Here is a 20,854-nt window from a genome sequence, read left to right as displayed (position 1 = left end):
TCTTAACATCAAAGTCAAATATGAATCCCTCCATCCTTTAATTCATGTTAATTAATAACTCCTTTCTGATCTCAACGCATCATGTTTCTGTAACAGGAGCTCAAAGAAACGGTTTACTCTCTTTTCCATCATAACATTATTACTTAAGAGCTCAACATTAACAGTGAGAGGCAATTTAAGAAACTCACTGTTTGGTTCGTTTTATCATTTATGATGATTTAAAATGTAAAATATAGTCACATTCACGTTCAGCAACAGTGTAGGTTGATGTTCATCCACAAAGTGTTGCTCTGAGGAGAAAAGACATTAAATAACTCAGACAATTCAAATCAAATTGAATCACTAATAATCACTTTTAATGAGACACAGTTGCTTCAAAAGAAAGAAAACAATTTCAGTACAAAACACAGAACTCAATCAGATTTACCTTTTTTTTTATTATGAATTATGTAAAGTATTTATTAGACACATGTTTATGTTGTTTTTGTTTTAATCTTTACAATCGCACCATTTATACTGGACTTTGTGGCATAACGCCGCCACCACGCCTCCATTCTGTCTCTGTACCTTTGACACCAAAAAGAAAGAAGGAGTGATCATCCTGCAACGAGAAGGCGGAGTAAAGGGGCTTATGTCTTACCTGTGAGTCCTGAACTGAGCTTTGGTAACCTCTGTATCAGATCTGTCCTGTTCATTTGTTTAAAAGCCTCCGTGGTTAACTCCACAGACTGTTGCCCGTAATTCTCCATCATCAGATACACGGTCATCCTTCTGTCTGTATTATAACTGTCTCTCATCATTAATGGGAAGAATGGGAGGTTCTTCTGATGGACAATCAACATCAGGAACCTCCTGAATCTCTCAAACCTCAGATCATCCAAATCATTCAGGGTTTCCAAAATCAGCTGTTGAACAGCTACTCTTCTCGCTACCTGAAAAATAATACGTTCATTAAATAAATATGTAGTCCATGAATGAACCTGCATTAGGTGAATGAAAGCTGTGTTGTACTCAGTCAGACAGATGTAACATTACTCACTTTCCTGATCAATCCAGACCGGTGTTCACCTGAGTCTTGCTCTGAGGGTAAAAGTGGTAAAAGTCATTGATTCAACATTTTGGGGATTTTAACATGTTTTTGTCTTTATTGTTATTACTTTTGGGTCCTGAGCTGCTGTCTGACAGCCTCTGCACCAGATCAGTCCTGCTGATCTCCTCCAAAACCTCCTTGGTCTTATTCACAGCCTCTTCGTTGTAGTACAACACCATTAGAAACACCATGTCCTGATGTCCTGTTATCTCAAACAGCATGGATGGGACCTTAAACTGATGATGGAAGTCAGTTTGAGACAAGAGGACCTTCTTGAAATCCCCAAGCTCCCCGTCACTCAAATCAGCCACGGTTTCCAAAAGCAGCTCTATAATAGACGCCGTCATCTCCACCTGGAAAATTCAAAGGAAATGTTCATGAAGCAAAAGTTAAATTTCTCTGCTGGGATGATTATAGATTTTACTCTTTAAATATCATCAATGTCTGTTTTAGAAACATGGATGTGGAGAACATCATCCAAACTTCACAAGATAGTGAAACAACTGATGTTTGTCCACTTGACTGTTTACTGATGTAGATGTACATATTTCTTTGGCAACTTCTCTTTTATAACTATTGTATTTCTGTTAACGGGTTCCTGACTTTTATTTTATTACCTGCTTAAAGGATCATACCAGTGTTACTACATGTCACTGTCCATCAACAACATCGGTCATCTGTTTACAGTTTGTTTACATTTTGTTCATATTCAATAAACATTACAGAATTTACCTGAAAATGTCAAGTTTAGTTAAAACCCACCTCATAGTTAAAATCCTCCTTCTAGCTTTAAATTCAGTTCTTGTAAGGAACTATTTTCCCAGGCGTAATAACATTCAGCCCAACGGCTGTCTTTGCTCTGTTGTGATTGACAACAGTACCAGAACCTTTATTATATACAGTACCAGTTCTATTATTGATGAATCTGTTGATTCTTCCCGTCATTTATTAACTTTAGTTATATAATTTGGTCTATATTTCAGAAAATGGTTAAAGGTACCCATCGCAATTCCCTTACATCTACATTGATATCTTCAAATGTTTTGTCTGACCAACAGCCCAAAACCCAAAGAGATGCAGTTAATGATCTAAAACAGAGAAAAGATCAATCAATGTAGACGAATCCATTGTTTTAGAATCCAAGTCAGACGTTACATCACTCACCTTCTGGATCAGCACAGGACAATGTTCATCCACACAGTATCGCTCTGAAGAGAGAGGAACTGTAAAATGATCACATAATCACTGTCAGAATAGAAGAATTAGAATGTTACATGTCAAAATAAACTGAAAATGTCCTGAGCACGGTGGTGTAGTGGGTAGCACTCTCGCCTCACAGCAAGAGGGTCCTGGGTTCGATTCCTGGGTCGGCCCCGGGTTCCTTCTGTGTGGAGTTTGCATGTTCTCCCCGTGTAAGCGTGGGTTCTCTCCGGGTTCTCCGGCTTCCTCCCACAGTCCAAAGACATGCAGGATGGGGATAGGTTAATTAGTGACTCTAGATTGCCCGTAGGTGTGAATGTGAGCCTATATGTCGGCCTTGCAATAGACTGGCGTCTTGTCCAGGGTGTACCCTGCCTTCGCCCAATGACAGTTGGGATCGGCTCCAGCCCCCAGCCCCCCCCCCCCCCCCCGTGACCCTGAATACAGGATAAGCGGTAGAAAATGGATGGATGGATGGATGGCATTTAGCAATAAGTGTATTTGTGGAAAGAAAGAAACCACAACATATCATTGCCGATCGAGTAAGAGCTAAAAAATAGAACAAGTGTTAGGTCCTCGTCTGAGTAAAGTAGTAGATGTTCAGCAAGGATACCTTAAGTACAACAATGCATTGATCAAAGTGCTACAGGTAAGAACATAGAAGTGCTTTTTTTGGGGAAGGGTGTTAGTGCTTTGCAGAGTGGAGGTGAAGTCTGAACAGGTGAGTCTTGAGCCTTTTTCGGAAGATGGCAGTGACTCTGCTGTCCTGACATTGGTCGGGAGTTCGTTCCACCACTGCGGACCAGAACAGAGAAGAGTCTGGACTTTGCTGAGCGACATTTGTTTGATTTCAGCGATGGTGGTACCAGCCGGCCAGCTGAAGTAGAGGAGCGAAGTGCTCGCTTCGGGGTATGAGGTTTGACCAGTGTTTGAAGGTAGACAGGTGCCGTTCCATTGATAGCCCTGAAGGCCAGTGTCATCGTCTTGAATTGAATGCGTGCTGCAACAGGGAGCCAGTGGAGGTCACGGAGGAGGGGGGTCACATGGGAGAATTTGGGTAGATTGAAGATAAGGCGTGCTGCAGCGTTCTGGATACGCTGCAATGGTTTAGTGGCCGAGGCCAGGAGACCAGCCAGGAGAGAGTTGCAGTAGTCAAGGCGGGAGATGACCAGTGTTTGGACCAGGAGTTCCGTTGCATCCTTTGTGAGGAAAGTCAGAATCCTGCGGATATTGTAGAGGGCAAATCTGCAGGATCGGGCCACAGCAGTGATGTTGGGGGTGCAGGATAGTTGGTCATCGAGGATTACACCCAGGTTCCTCGCAGTTGAGGAAGGTAATACTGTGATGCCCTGGACAGTGACGACAGGTCCATGCGAGAGCAGTCTTTCCCTGGGATGAAGAGGAGTTCGGTTTTATTCAGGTTAAGCTTGAGGTCATGAGCAGTTGTCCAGACAGAGATGTCAGCCAGACAGTCCGAGATGCGAGTTGCAGTTGAGTTACAGAACCTAGTGATCTGGCGTATAATGAGAACAGAAGTGGTCCTAGTACTGTTCCTTGAGGGACACCCGTTTCCAGATAACAGGATTTGGACATTCTATGTGACCTGAAAGGTGCGATTTGTCAGGTATGATGTAAACCAGGTGAGAGCAGAGTCAGTTATGCCAAGTTCAGTCAGGGTGGAGAGGAGGATTTGGTGGTTGACTGTGTCGAATGCAGGAGATAGGTTGAGGAGAATGAGAACGGAGGAGTGGGATGAGGCTCTGGTGTCTCACAGGGACAAACATCTCAAATGCTCTCGCTGCACTTAATACTTCCTAAAGATTCACATTTGTACTGAGACTTCTAACTCTTTATAATTATCTTTTTTAATGATTAGATTAAATCAACCTCTATCTATACTTTAGTATTTATTTCAGGGACAATGTTTTAATGTTACTCCCTACATTTTCAAACGTATCTTTACTTTTACTCCACTATCTCTTCATAGCAAATCGTTGTTTGCTGCTATATAAATGTCTTAATGTCATGCGGATCTTTCAAAGTCCCAGTCTGCAACATTTTTTTTTATCAGCATCTGGCGACTAATGGAGTTTATTTAAAAGCTGAACAATGCACGGTGTCCGATAAGTTACGTGACGCAAGGCCAAGCACTTCAGCAGCAGCAGCCGGACAAATTGAAGAGAGTCCCACTCCCAGCCCTGCCAGTGTGGTGTTGGACATCAAAGATGATGATGATGACACCAGCCTTTCCTCTTCAGGTAAGTCTAGTCATTTAATGTCGACCGCAAATCTTGCATATTAAGTAACTTCGGTTAACAAACACCGTTGCCATTCAACAGCGTGTGTGACCCTGAAAGGTATTTGCTGAGAAGATGTCATATTACCTCCCATCACTGAACCTTCCACCATGAAATCAATCTCAGGAACTTTATCCTCAGGAATCCAGGGTCGAGCTGAAACAAATTCAGGAAAATTAAAATTGTACAATTCCGAACGATCGTAGTGTTTATGTCTGCTAATGTTTTCAACACACACACACACACACACACACAGACACACACACACACAGACACACACACACACAGACAGACAGAAGACTTACATACAGAGCTCTCAAATGCTTTCGCTGCACTTCATTTGTCCTGTAGATTTATATTCAATCAAATTTAAGATTCTGAGTTTCCAGAAAATCTGATCAGCGACTGATCACAGACAAACTGAAAGGCATTTGGTGGGAAGACGTCATATTACCTCCCGTCAGTGCTATATCAAAACCACCAGCATGAACTCCAGTCGAGGGTCCCGCATCTAAAAACACATTTTTGGAAAATTAAAATTGCACGATGATTGATCAGTCTAGTGTTTATGCCTACTACTTTTTTAATCTCTCTCTCTCTCTCTCTCTCTCTCTCTCTCTCTCTCTCTCTCTCTCTCTCTCTCTCTCTCTCTCTCTCTCTCTCTCTCTCTCTCTCTCTCTCTCTCTCTCTCTCTCTCTCTCTCTCTCTCTCTCTCTCTCTCTCTCTCTCTCTCTCTCTCTCTCTCTCTCTCTCTCTCTCTCTCAAATGCCCTTGCTGCTCTTAATTTGTCCTCTAGGTTTACATTCGGACAGAGACGTCTGTAACTCAGTTTAAAATTCATAAATCATGAGGTCCTTAATCAGAGGTGGGAAGTAATGAAGTACAAATACTATTCAGATTCTGGGTTTCCAGACAATCTGATCAGCGACTGATCACAGACAGCCTGAAAGGCATTTGGTGTGAAGACGTCATATTACCTCCCTGTTTATATTCCCCCTCGGTATCAACACCAGGAACTCCTGTCGAGGGTCCCGTAGCTGAAAAAATTAATGGAAAAATAACATTGATTATGTCTACTCCTGTTTTCAACACACACACACACACACACACACACACACACACACACACAAATAGACTTACATAGGTTAATGTACTCGAATACATCTTCCTGGCTTTAAAACAGATTTTTTTGTTTTAAGAGAAAAAGACCTTCAAGGATAAGACTGATGTTATCCTACGTTTGTGGCTGTAAATCAAATATATAGTTTAATTCTTCAAAAAGGCTAAAGAAATCCTAAAAACCAGCAGGGCTCTGTGATGTGTGGTTTACTGTCGTGAAATACCATGAGTGAATACTGCGTTATGTACTATGGACTACTTTCAGACAATCATGCACTAGTGAAAAAACGTAAACACTGCGTGTCTATTCTCAGTTTGCTTTGTTTTTATTTAACTCTCTCTTACACTCCATTCCATATGTTACATCATAATATCATCATATTATATATCAAATATATGTATTTGTCACTACATTTGTACAACATGTTACATGTTCTTGCTTTTTTGAGTAACAGCTGTGTGAGAGAATACCGGCGCTCCTACCTTCGGCCATTGTTTTTCTATCAGTCGCTGCCACTGAGGATCAAGTAGCTGTAAAATGAAATGAGGGAATATTAACACTTCTTGTTCACAGGCTTTATGCAGACCTCTGTTGTCTCATGAACACTTACATCATTCACAGAATGATGTCTTACTATAACAATCAGAACAGCAAGAAAAGCAATAATTTGAACAGGTAAACACATTAAGGCTCAGTTATATGGCAACGCCGAAACAAAATTAAATCATTAAAAAAATACCAATATAGGAATGTGTCTGATTATAGAGGCACAGCCAAAATTAAAACTTCCAGGAGTGTATGGCACATAACAAGCTTGTGATGCTCCGTAAAGGTACAAAGCAGTGGGTGTGTCACGGTTTGGCTAGGAAGCAGGAGGTGAGGACCCAAATGCAGTGAAAAAGGGTTTTATTTTAATAATAAACGAAATACAAACCAAAAACTAAGACTCAAACAAAGTATCACACAAAGGAGACCACGAGGGCGAAAACGACTATCAAAGAAACACTTACTAAACAGGAACCAAAACACGAAGGGACACGGGAGGCAGAAACAAACAAATCCAAGGACGAGACGTGGGGCAGCAGACAGAGTGACATGCAGTGACAACGACAGACGACATCGACAGCGACAATGATCCGACAAGAGACAGGGGAAACACACAGACTATATACACAGGGAGGCAGGGAGCTGACGAGGGACAGGTGAAACACATCAGGGCAGGCATGGTAATCAACACGAGAGGGTGGGGGAGTCAAGACAGCGGAAACAACAAGGACCAGGAAGTACGAGACAGGGAACCACACTGTAGGAGCCATTTTTTATGTTGTGTAGGTATTTACTTTTCCACAAGGGTGCAGTAATGTTTCAGTTCCTTTCTTTTACCCCAGAATCTGCCCCAGCTGCTAGAGATCAGGAGAGCTGATTAGTTTGAGTTGAGTGGTGGTGGGAGAGACACCGTTTTTACACGACAGCCAGAGAATCAAGAGAAGCTTTTTGTTTGTCAACTTGCCTTATCCCTTTTGTTGAAATAAACGGGAACCTCACCCAAAGACATCATAACCTTCGCAACTTTTCTTTTTTATTCACTCTGGAATCGAGTTAAGAACCATCCCAAACCACCATCAGGTGACAAGTTTTGTTTTTTTTGAATAGTCACCACACAAGTAAAAACTGTTTGCCCTGGATGGAGGACAAGTAAGGAGCTTTGCCTTGGATGGAAAGAGGCTGCTGTGTGGATCAAGAGGAGGCCATGGAGCTGGCAACCCCTTCCCCCTCTTCACCAGACAGAGCCAGATGAGAAAGGTGAAGGAAACAGCAGACAATAAAACTGCACGAACAAAGAAACTGAGCCTGTTTGAGTGATTTAATGGAACTGGACTGTGTTGATGCATTGGATTTTGGAACTGGATGTCATGAATGTTGATGAATGGAAAAGGTAATGAAAATGGAAAGCTAATTGGAAAATGGAGGAAAATGATCATCACCTGTGAATGACTGCTATTGTCTGCTGACGTCACATGTTGACATATTGACAGTGTGGAAATGGAGAAAAATGCTGATGTTGAAAATGTTATTCTTGAGGAGCGTGTTGCAAAAGGTGATGTTGCAACTGCAAACAGTGATGTTGCAAAACTTGAAGAACGTGCTGTAAAAGGTGATGTTGCAACTGCAAACAGTGATGTTGCAAAACTTGAAGAACGTGCTGTAAAAAGTGATGTTGCAAAAAGAGAGAGAAAATTAACTGCAAAAGGTGTTTCATTTCTAATCGAAAACCTACAAAAGAACCGGAAGTTAACCTTGAATCAAGCATCCAAAATCAAGTTGCAGATCGATGATCTGTTATCTGTCAAAATAACAACTGATTCTTTGAGCAATGTTGAAAATCTTATAAAGGAGTTTAATAAACTGTGTGATGCTGCTGCTGAAACTCATGATGCATTGATGGAAATGCCACTGCCTGAAGAAGAATGGAAAAGGCAGCAAACATGGTTTGAACAGAAATTTAAAGCAAATGAAAAGTTCATGTGTGATATGTATAAATGGTTGAAGGATGCTCAAACACATTGTGACAAAGAGTCTGTACTTCAGGAGGATGAGATTCAACCAAATGTTGACCAGGAGGATGAGATTCAACCCAATGATAGTATTTCAAATGTTTCCCCCCTTGGAAAAACACGGGTCTCATCTAAGTCTAAATCTTCGTCTAAATCTTCCATCACAAGCTCTGCATGCTTACGAGCAAAAGCTGAAAAGGCAGCACTAATCCAACACATGGCTGCTCTGGAGAGGAAACATGCACTGGAGGCTCAAGAGGAAAAACTGCATGCAGAACAGGAAAGATTGAAAAGACAAAAGGAACAACTGGAAATGGAAACCCAACTAGCTGCTGCTACAGCTAAAATAGCCATACTGGAAAGCAGTGTGGTGGGAAGTGGTTCTACACCATCCGATGGAATGGACTCATATTTCAATAAAGCCACAAAATCAAAAATGGAAATGTCACAAAGGTCAAAGTCAGAACCAGTGCAACAACCACCCTCACAGCAACCACCCTCACACCTGCATGATGCACGCCCTAAGGAAAGAAAATCTGCCCAAACACAACCATGGGAAACCCTCACTTCAATACAACCCATGCAATCCCTACAAAGACCACCAGGAGGCCATACAACTGTCTTCAATTCACTGCAAGGTCACAGGTCAAGCAATGTTTGTACCACACCACAAATGAACACAAATGAAAATAAAATACAGGACATTGGCAACATTATGCAGCGACAAACAGAAATCACTGCTCAGCTGGTTCAACAACAACACTCAGCATCTCTTCCACCTCGAGCAATACCCATATTTGATGGTGACCCTCTACAGTATGGATCTTTTATCATGGCCTTTGAGCAGGGGGTTGAAAGAAAAGTCAATAATCTCCAGGACTGCTTGTACTACCTAGAACAGCACACCAGGGGGCAGCCTAGAGAACTGGTCAGAAGCTGCTATCACATGCCAAATGATCAAGGCTATCACAGAGCCAAGTATTTGTTAAAGGAACACTTCGGCAATGAAATGAAGATTGGGGCAGCTTACATGGAAAAAGCTTTAAGTTGGCCACCAATAAAAACTGAAGATGTTGCCGCTCTTCAAACATACATGTTGTTCTTGAGAGGATGTTGCAACATGATGGAAAGTCTACAATATATGGCAGAAATGAATGTACCATCAAACCTGAAACAGCTTGTGATGAAACTGCCCTACAAATTAAAAGAAAGATGGAGAGCAGCTGTTTGTGACCTACAGGAGAGACGAGGAAGTAGAGTTTTGTTCTCTGATTTGGTCAACTTTCTGGAACATCAGATCAAAATTCTCTCTGATCCTGTTTTTGGTAACCTACAAGACACACAAACTGCTACACTTAAAGGAAAAGCTCCCCCAAGATTTCCACCCAGGAATAAAAATCCAGCAACTGTGGCAGCTGTAAACACTTCAGCAGGTATAAGGTCTGCACCGCTCTACCATGCCTTTTCTTTATCAAAAAGCAAGACTACATCATGTTGCATATGTAAAGAGGATCACGCAATAGAAGATTGTGTACATCTTAAGAACAAAGTGCATCGTGAGAAACTTGATCTTTTAAGGCAAAGTGGTGTTTGTTTTGGTTGTCTAAAACCAGGTCATATCAGCAAGAGCTGCAAAAAACGTCTAACATGTGATGTATGTAACTTCAGACATCCTACAATGCTTCACAATCCAGCTAAATTCAGAACATTTGAACAGTCAAACAACACTGTTGTCCCTCAGCAGACCTGTGCTCACACTGGGGCCGGTACACAGAAATGTGTTCTCTCAATTGTACCTGTACAAGTAAAGGTTAAGAATGGAAACAAAATTTTGACCACTTACGCTTTCCTTGATCCAGGAAGCTCAGCTACCTTTTGTACAGAACGCCTGATGAGACAGCTGAACATGGACAGTATCCAAACACACATCTTCCTGCGAACTATGGGACAAGCACACACTGTAAAGACTCATGTTCTGACTGGACTGGAAGTAGCTGGTTATGATGACAACAGGTTTCTAGACCTACCTGAGGTTTACACTCAACAAACCATGCCAGTTACAAGAAACAATATTGCGACAGAAAAGGATCTCAGAAGATGGCCTTACCTGCGAAAGATTAAAGTTCCCGAGCTTGAAGTTGGAGTGGATTTGTTGATTGGCACAAATGCCTCAAAGCTTTTGGAGCCTTGGGAAATCATTAACAGCTGTAATGATGGACCCTATGCTGTTCGGACCCTATTGGGGTGGGTGGTGAACGGCCCACTTAAAGGAAGTGGAAGTGATACAGGGAAGAATGGCTGCCCTACTGTCACTGTCAATAGGATCTCCATTGATAAAGTGGAACAGTTGTTAATCACACAATACAACCAAGACTTCAATGAAAGGTCATGTGATGACACTTTAATGTCAAGAGAAGATATGAGGTTTCTCCACATTATGGAAAAAACAATTCGTCTTGAAAACAACCATTATTGTGTTGATTTACCTTTTAAGGATGATGACGTCATAATGCCAAACAATCGATGCATTGCTGAACAACGAGTCATGAGTTTGAAAAGAAAGTTTCAGAGGAACAAAGAGTATCATCAGGAGTATGTGCACTTCCTTAATGATGTTATTAAAAGTGGCTATGCGGAGCAGGTGCCTCAACAGCAACTGAACGGAACTGAAGATAAAATCTGGTACATACCACATCATGGGGTGTATCATCCCAAGAAGAAAACCCTGAGAGTTGTATTCGACTGTGGAGCAAGTTTCAAAGGCACATCTTTGAACAGCCAGCTGTTACAAGGTCCTGACCTCACAAATTCCCTCTTTGGTGTTCTTCTGAGATTTAGGCAAGAAGCAGTGGCCATCATGACTGATGTTCAAGCTATGTTTCACCAAGTCCAAGTTTCTCAGAAACATGTTGATTTTCTCCGATTTTTGTGGTGGCATAATGGAAATGTAATGCAACCGTTGGTGGACTTCAGAATGAAAGTTCATATATTTGGAGCAACTTCATCACCGAGCTGCGCCAATTATGCGTTAAAGAGAGTTGCTGATGACAACACGGCTCATTACAGTGACAAAGTGTTACAGACCATCAAACAAAATTTTTACGTGGACGATTGTTTAAAGTCTGTGTCTTCAGAAGAGGAAGCTTTGCAAATGGTACAAGATCTCACTGCTGCATGTGCCAAAAGAGGCTTTCGGCTCTCAAAGTGGATGAGCAACAGTCGAGCAGTTCTTGCCAGCCTCCCTGAAGAAAATCGTTCCAAAGCAACCAAAGAGCTCAATTTGGATAAAGACAACTTACCTGTTGAAAGAGCTCTTGGATTGCACTGGTGTGCAGAAACAGACATGTTCATGTTCAAGATTGCACTGGAAAATCGTCCATGTACCCGCCGTGGAATCTTGTCAGTGGTTAATTCTATCTATGACCCTCTTGGTTTCTTGTCACCATTCACACTGCCTCCTAAGCTGATGCTACAAGAGCTGTGCAAAAGAAAAATTGGTTGGGATGACACAATACCACAAACCTTTCTGCAGAAGTGGACACAGTGGCTGACAAATCTGCATAAATTGTCACTGTTAAAGGTGGAACGGTGTATCAAGCCGAAGAACTTTGAAAAGGTAAGCAATGCACAGCTGCATCACTTCTCAGATGCTAGTGAGTGTGGATACGGCGCTGTTTCTTATCTGAGATTGAAAGGCATCTCTGATGAAGTTAACATTGCTTTCATGGTTGGAAAGTCCAGAGTCGCCCCCATGAAACAAACCACAATACCAAGGCTTGAACTCACAGCTGCTGTATTAGCTGTCAGACTGGACAAGATGATTACAAAGGAGCTTCAACTGGAATTGGACCAGTCAGTGTTCTGGACCGACAGCACGACGGTGCTTAATTACATTTCAAGTGAAACAAAGAGATTCCACACATTTGTAGCGAACAGAGTGGCTGTCATAAGAGAAGCTACAGAGGTGGCCCAGTGGAGGTACATAGGCTCTAAACAGAACCCCGCTGATGAGGCTTCAAGAGGACTGTCAGCTGATGGTTTTCTGAAATGTGAACGTTGGCTCAAAGGACCAGAGTTTCTGCTGACTGAGGAAAGGACCTGGCCAAAACAGGAGGTAAACAAACCTGCCGTCAGCTTGGATGACCCCGAGGTCAAACAAGACCTCACAGTTAATGCTTGTGTTGTTGATGATGCATCCAATACTATGAACAAGCTTCTAACCTATTTTTCAGACTGGGAAAAACTCAAAACTTCAGTCGCCTGGTTTTTGAAGTTTAAAGACCTGCTTCAACAGCTAAGGAAAAAAGGTAAAACATGCAACAAAGGACATCAACACAAAGCAAAGATAAATGTTCAACCATTGACACGGGATGACTTACATAATGCAGAACTGGAAATTGCACGCCTCTGCCAACAGCAAAGATTTCACAGGGAAATCTCCCTCTTGGAGAAAGGAGCATCATCTGTGCCAACCAACAGTGACATCTACAGGTTGGATCCCACACTCCAAGATGGGCTGTTGAGAGTAGGAGGCCGCCTGAGAAAAGCATCCATGCCTGAAACAGTAAAACATCCAATAATTCTGTCTAAAGATCAATACATATCCAAACTTATCTTACAACATATTCACAAGCAAGTGGGTCACGCTGGACGTAATCATATGATATCTACACTTCGAAAAACCTACTGGATAACAAATGCAAACTCAGCCTGCAGGAAAATCATTGCTGATTGTGTTACCTGTCGTCGTCTTCAAGGGAGAGTTGGAGAACAGAAAATGTCTGACCTTCCAGCTGAAAGACTCCTGCCAGACTTGCCACCGTTTACTAATACAGGCGTGGATTATTTCGGCCCTATTGACATCAAAAGAGGTCGCAGCATGGTCAAAAGGTATGGCGTAATCTTCACATGCATGACCAGCCGGGCAGTACACCTTGAAGCAGCCCACTCACTGACAACAGATTCATGCATAAATGCCATCCGACGGTTCATGTGTCGACGTGGGCAAATCTCCAACCTCAGGTCAGACAACGGCACCAATTTTGTTGGAGCTGAAAGAGAGCTAAGGGAAGCTCTTAGAGCCCTGGATCACAACAAAATTCAAAGTGCTTTGGCAAAAAGAGGAATAGCATGGACATTTAACCCTCCTGCTGGATCTCACTACGGCGGAACATGGGAGCGGATCATTCGCCTCATAAGAAAGGTGCTGTATTCCATTGTCAAACAGCAAACCATGGATGATGAGAGCTTTTGCACTATTCTTTGTGAAATTGAAGCCATTCTCAACAGTCGCCCAATAACCAAACTATCCGATGACCCTAATGACCTGGAAACACTTACACCCAACCACATTCTTCTGTTGAAGGCCAAACCCCTTCTTCCTCCTGGACTTTTTGATGATAGTGATATATACATCAAACGAAGATGGAGACAGGTACAGTATCTGTCAGATTTATTTTGGAAGCGGTGGGTAAGGGAGTATCTTCCACTGCTCCAAGAAAGACAAAAGTGGACAAAGCCACGAAGGAATTTTTCCGTGGACGACGTTGTTGTTATCATGGACCCTTCTGCTCCAAGAAGTTCATGGCTGATGGGTAAAGTGACCAAAACCTTTCCAGACAGGAGAGGTGTTGTCCGGTCAGTTCAGCTGAAGACCAAGACAGGCTTTCTGGAGAGGCCTGTCACCAAGCTCTGCATGCTATTGGAGACATAAAGATTGTTATTAAAGACTGATTTATGGATTGACTTATGAAAGAAAGAAGATTTGATTTATGGACACCGACTTCTGAAAGAAGAAGAAGAAGATTTGCACACACACACACTCTTTTTGGCTCCTTTTTGAAATATGTTTATATAATTGTAGTGCACACCAACACAATTATGGGGCCGGTGTGTAGGAGCCATTTTTTATGTTGTGTAGGTATTTACTTTTCCACAAGGGTGCAGTATTGTTTCAGTTCCTTTCTTTTACCCCAGAATCTGCCCCAGCTGCTAGAGATCAGGAGAGCTGATTAGTTTGAGTTGAGTGGTGGTGGGAGAGACACAGTTTTTACACGACAGCCAGAGAATCAAGAGAAGCTTTTTGTTTGTCAACTTGCCTTATCCCTTTTGTTGAAATAAACGGGAACCTCACCCAAAGACATCATAACCTTCGCAACTTTTCTTTTTTATTCACTCTGGAATTGAGTTAAGAACCATCCCAAACCACCATCAGGTGACAAGTTTTTTTTTTTTTTGAATAGTCACCACACACACTGAGGACAAAATAAAACAGAAAATCAAAACCAAGGAAACAGAACATGACAAAACACAGATCGTGACAGGGTGGTTGTTTTTAAAACTACAATGTTGTACTTATTCAGCCTGACACAGTATTTAAGATTATTAGATTAGATTAAGACTATTGGCTGGACCGTGGCTCTGTGGCTCAGTAAGTAAGTAAGAAAGTAACTGACTGATTAAGTTGCACCATTGGTCAACCTCAACAAAAAACCTTGTTTTTGATTAATAGACCCACTTAAGTTTTAAATATATCAGAATACTGTGCGAAATGCCCATCAGTTCTTCATCACCTGGGGCTCAAAGTTATTGAATTTCCAGTAACATTAAAGAGAAAAGAGGCAAATCCTTAGTCTGGTTTTCACCATACTAAGGTCAATCTTTTAAGATTGAACATTAGTCTGGGGAAGCTGCGCTTTGTTTCTACTGCTCAAGAGGCGGGATCAATGGGCATCGTTCCCCATTATGTTTCGTCATCGTCACGTCACCGGCCAATAGCGTGCCAGGAGAGAATGGCCGTTTCTGATTGGAGCCAAAGATTCTGGCAATGTAACAGCGAAAGTAAGCCTGAGGGTGTCCAGCCTAAACTGCCGAGCGAAATCCAAATTTCCCGGAAGTTCAGGCAGGGTTCACCCAGCCTAGACTCAAAGTGCTTCACATCATAACTTGTCATACAATAAAGTGGAAAAAAATAGAAGAATTTAAAAAAAAAAAAGGCAAAATTAAAAATGCATTACAGAAAGAAAAGGAGAATAAAAACACATTTGCAATAATTAAAAACAGTGCAGACATTAAAAGATTTAGCAGAAAGCTATGGTGAACATAACAGTTTTCAGTCTAGTTTTAAAAGTGGTCAGAGTTAGGGCAAGTCTTACATCTTCAGGAAGTTTATTCCAGCCATTTGTTGCATAGTGACTAAATGATGCTCTCCCGTGATTGTTGTTTACTCTGGGAATCACTAACAGATTGGTCTCAGAAGATCTTAGTGGTCTAGAAGGCTTATGTAGTGGGAGCATATCAGTGATATACTTCGGTCCTAGACCATGTAGTGATTTATATGTGAGCAGGAGGATTTTGAAATCAATCCTCTGACATACAGGGAGCCAATGTAAGGATTTAAGAATTGGTGTAATGTGCTCACATTTTTTGGTCTTTGTAAGAACTCTAGCAGCAGCATTCTGAACAAGCTGTAGCTGCCTGACAGTTTTTTTCGGAAGACCTGCAAGGAGACCATTACAGTAGTCTAGCCTACTAGTAATAAAGGCATGTACAAGTTTTTCTAAGTCTTGAGCTGACATGAGCCCTCTAAGTCTTGCTACATTTTTTAGGTGATAGAAGGCTGATTTTGTTACTGATTTAACGTGACTGTCGAAATGTAAATCAGAATCCATAATAACCCCAAGATTTCTGGCTTTGTTTGAGGTTTTCAGGGACAGAGAGTGAAGGTGTTGAATTATTTTAAACCTTTCTTTTTTAGCACCAAAAACAATTATCTCAGTTTTGTCCTCATTTAGTTGTAGGAAGTTTTGGCACATCCAGTCTTTGACTTGCTCAATGCACTGGCACAGAAGATCTATGGGGCGATAGTCGTTTGGTGATAGTGCTACATAGATTTGGGTGTTATCGGCATAGCAATGGTGGTCAATGTTATTATTTTGCATGATTTGTCCTAGTGGGAGCATGTAGATGTTGAATAAAGTCGGCCCCAAGATTGAACCTTGGGGGACTCCACACGTTACATTGGTAGGTTCTGATACAAAGTCGCCAATGGAAACAAAATAGTTCCTATCTTGTAGATATGACTTGAACCAGCTTAAGACTGTGCCTGAGAGCCCCACCCAGTTTTCCAACCTGTCCAAAAGTATTGAGTGGTCGACAGTGTCAAATGCAGCACTGAGGTCTAATAGCATTAATATTGAAGTTTTGCCAGAGTCTGTGTTAAGACGGATTTTGAGGTGATGAACCACTGAAACTATTTTGGAAACATTATTTTAAGGCACTAAATACTCTTTAGTGTTGCTTTAAAAGGCTTTTAGGCAGAAATCTGGTGCAGCCCAGGCCCTCGGGTTCCAACTGCATTTGGTGGTGGTAGTAGTATAGTAGAAGTATAGTATATAGTATCTTTCTTCTCATCTTACTCTTGGCATGAAAGTGCGTCTCCCAAAAATGTCGTATTGTAGAAACTTTAGATGCAAGAGCTTTACAGAATTTGGAGAACACGTAACTTCGTAGCTGTAAACTGAACCCTTATTCTTTCAGATGTAGTTTAATGCCAGAGTTAGAAATCCACTATTTGATCATCAAAATGAACCTTTTCCTCTGAAGAAAATGTACAAAGTTGTAATCAGGCATTCCTCCTTCTTTCCTCAGGGGCTCATTTTGTGGATAAACATAGACTCCAGCTGATCAAAAGAGTGAAAAACATTGAACCCATTTTTGATGAGCTCCTCGACAAAGGGATCATCCAACAAGAGAGTTACGATGAAATCTTGGCGAGCCGCACTGATCAGGGGAAGATGAGGAAGCTCTACTCCGGTCCCCTGACTGCTGCCGGACCTGACGGCAAAGACGTCTTCTACGCAATCCTCGAGGAAAGGGAGAAATATCTCATTGCTGACCTCAAGAAGAAGAAGTGAAATTTATCATCAGACCAAATCTACATTCTACCTGAACACAAACAGTTTTTATATAATCAAAGTTGGGGAGATATTCATTTTAATGCTACGCGAAATGTTTAAACGGAGCCGTTTCCTCTTAAATCCAATGAAATGTATACTTATGTGGTCCAGCCCCGATCAATCAATGAATTATCAGACAATCATGTAAGAAACGAACAAGTTATCATCAGACATGTTTTTATCCAACAAATAATCAAATGGAATGAAAGTCTAGTTTATGTAAATGAAAACATAACATAAGCTTCATTTATACCAAGTGTGTTTTTTTAAAATCACTTTTATCACAAAATGGTTTATATTTTTAAATTTATACATTTATAATAAAATCTTCATGAGTGAAGTCAAAAGATGTCTATTTTCTTTTCCTCCTTTCATTTTCACAAGAATACCAAAACACCGGTCACATACAAGGTAAGACCTGTCTGTCTCTACATGTCTCCCTGTGATAGACTGGTTACCTGTCTGTCTCTACATGTCTCCCTGTGATAGACTGGTTACCTGTCTGTCTCTACATGTCAGCCCTGTGATAGACTGGTTACCTGTCTGTCTCTACATGTCTCCCTGTGATAGACTGGTCACCTGTCTGTCTCTACATGTCTCCCTGTGATAGACTGGTTACCTGTCTGTCTCTACATGTCAGCCCTGTGATAGACTGGTTACCTGTCTGTCTCTACATGTCAGTCCTGTGATAGACTGGTTACCTGTCTGTCTCTACATGTCAGTCCTGTGATAGACTGGTTACCTGTCTGTCTCTACATGTCTCCCTGTGATAGACTGGTTACCTGTCTGTCTCTACATGTCAGCCCTGTGATAGACTGGTTACCTGTCTGTCTACATGTCAGCCCTGTGATAGACTGTTACCTGTCTGTCTCTACATGTCTCCCTGTGATAGACTGGTTACCTGTCTGTCTCTACATGTCTCCCTGTGATAGACTGGTTACCTGTCTGTCTCTACATGTCTCCCTGTGATAGACTGGTTACCTGTCTGTCTCGACATGTCAGCCCTGTGATAGACTGGTTACCTGTCTGTCTCTACATGTCTCCCTGTGCTAGACTGGTTACCTGTCTGTCTCTACATATCAGCCCTGTGATAGACTGGTTACCTGTCTGTCTCTACATGTCAGCCCTGTGATAGACTGGTTACCTGTCTGTCTCTACATGTCTCCCTGTGATAGACTGGTTACCTGTCTGTCTCTACATGTCAGCCCTGTGATAGACTGGTTACCTGTCTGTCTCTACATGTCTCCCAGTGATAGACTGGTTACCTGTCTGTCTCTACATGTCTCCCTGTGATAGACTGGTTACCTGTCTGTCTCTACATGTCTCCCAGTGATAGACTGGTTACCTGTCTGTCTCTACATGTCTCCCTGTGATAGACTGGTTACCTGTCTGTCTCTACATGTCAGCCCTGTGATAGACTGGTTACCTGTCTGTCTCTACATGTCAGTCCTGTGATAGACTGGTTACCTGTCTGTCTCTACATGTCTCCCTGTGATAGACTGGTTACCTGTCTGTCTCTACATGTCAGCCCTGTGATAGACTGGTTACCTGTCTGTCTCTACATGTCAGCCCTGTGATAGACTGTTACCTGTCTGTCTCTACATGTCTCCCTGTGATAGACTGGTTACCTGTCTGTCTCTACATGTCTCCCTGTGATAGACTGGTTACCTGTCTGTCTCTACATGTCTCCCTGTGATAGACTGGTTACCTGTCTGTCTCTACATGTCAGCCCTGTGATAGACTGGTTACCTGTCTGTCTCTACATGTCTCCCTGTGATAGACTGGTTACCTGTCTGTCTCTACATGTCAGCCCTGTGATAGACTGGTTACCTGTCTGTCTCTACATGTCTCCCTGTGCTAGACTGGTTACCTGTCTGTCTCTACATATCAGCCCTGTGATAGACTGGTTACCTGTCTGTCTCTACATGTCAGCCCTGTGATAGACTGGTTACCTGTCTGTCTCTACATGTCTCCCTGTGATAGACTGGTTACCTGTCTGTCTCTACATGTCAGCCCTGTGATAGACTGGTTACCTGTCTGTCTCTACATGTCTCCCTGTGATAGACTGGTTACCTGTCTGTCTCTACATGTCAGCCCTGTGATAGACTGGTTACCTGTCTGTCTACATGTCAGCCCTGTGATAGACTGTTACCTGTCTGTCTCTACATGTCTCCCTGTGATAGACTGGTTACCTGTCTGTCTCTACATGTCTCCCTGTGATAGACTGGTCACCTGTCTGTCTCTACATGTCTCCCTGTGATAGACTGGTTACCTGTCTGTCTCTACATGTCAGCCCTGTGATAGACTGGTTACCTGTCTGTCTCTACATGTCAGCCCTGTGATAGACTGGTTACCTGTCTGTCTCTACATGTCAGTCCTGTGATAGACTGGTTACCTGTCTGTCTCTACATGTCAGTCCTGTGATAGACTGGTTACCTGTCTGTCTCTACATGTCTCCCTGTGATAGACTGGTTACCTGTCTGTCTCTACATGTCAGCCCTGTGATAGACTGGTTACCTGTCTGTCTACATGTCAGCCCTGTGATAGACTGTTACCTGTCTGTCTCTACATGTCTCCCTGTGATAGACTGGTTACCTGTCTGTCTCTACATGTCTCCCTGTGATAGACTGGTTACCTGTCTGTCTCTACATGTCTCCCTGTGATAGACTGGTTACCTGTCTGTCTCGACATGTCAGCCCTGTGATAGACTGGTTACCTGTCTGTCTCTACATGTCTCCCTGTGCTAGACTGGTTACCTGTCTGTCTCTACATATCAGCCCTGTGATAGACTGGTTACCTGTCTGTCTCTACATGTCAGCCCTGTGATAGACTGGTTACCTGTCTGTCTCTACATGTCTCCCTGTGATAGACTGGTTACCTGTCTGTCTCTACATGTCAGCCCTGTGATAGACTGGTTACCTGTCTGTCTCTACATGTCTCCCAGTGATAGACTGGTTACCTGTCTGTCTCTACATGTCTCCCTGTGATAGACTGGTTACCTGTCTGTCTCTACATGTCTCCCAGTGATAGACTGGTTACCTGTCTGTCTCTACATGTCTCCCTGTGATAGACTGGTTACCTGTCTGTCTCTACATGTCAGCCCTGTGATAGACTGGTTACCTGTCTGTCTCTACATGTCAGTCCTGTGATAGACTGGTTACCTGTCTGTCTCTACATGTCTCCCTGTGATAGACTGGTTACCTGTCTGTCTCTACATGTCAGCCCTGTGATAGACTGGTTACCTGTCTGTCTCTACATGTCAGCCCTGTGATAGACTGTTACCTGTCTGTCTCTACATGTCTCCCTGTGATAGACTGGTTACCTGTCTGTCTCTACATGTCTCCCTGTGATAGACTGGTTACCTGTCTGTCTCTACATGTCTCCCTGTGATAGACTGGTTACCTGTCTGTCTCTACATGTCAGCCCTGTGATAGACTGGTTACCTGTCTGTCTCTACATGTCTCCCTGTGATAGACTGGTTACCTGTCTGTCTCTACATGTCAGCCCTGTGATAGACTGGTTACCTGTCTGTCTCTACATGTCTCCCTGTGCTAGACTGGTTACCTGTCTGTCTCTACATATCAGCCCTGTGATAGACTGGTTACCTGTCTGTCTCTACATGTCAGCCCTGTGAT

General features: G+C 42.5%; 1 protein-coding gene across 1 annotated transcript in view; it reads left to right on the top strand.

The window, feature by feature from the left end:
* The window catches only part of LOC311025016 (NACHT, LRR and PYD domains-containing protein 1b allele 5-like), a 35,711-nt gene extending 18,145 nt beyond the window's left edge, over positions 1 to 17,566 (top strand). Inside the window, exon 9 of the mRNA XM_084027681.1 lies at positions 16,912 to 17,566. Within this exon, the coding sequence (XP_083883807.1) occupies positions 16,912 to 17,177 (266 nt within the window). The 3' untranslated portion in view covers positions 17,178 to 17,566. The remainder of the gene's footprint in view (positions 1 to 16,911) is intronic.
* The last annotated feature ends 3,288 nt before the right edge of the window (positions 17,567 to 20,854 follow it).

Source organism: Eutrigla gurnardus (genome assembly GCF_963514095.1).
Source record: "Eutrigla gurnardus genome assembly, chromosome: 14".
In the NCBI taxonomy this organism is placed as follows: domain Eukaryota; kingdom Metazoa; phylum Chordata; class Actinopteri; order Perciformes; family Triglidae; genus Eutrigla; species Eutrigla gurnardus.
This window is presented reverse-complemented; position numbering and strand designations above follow the sequence as displayed.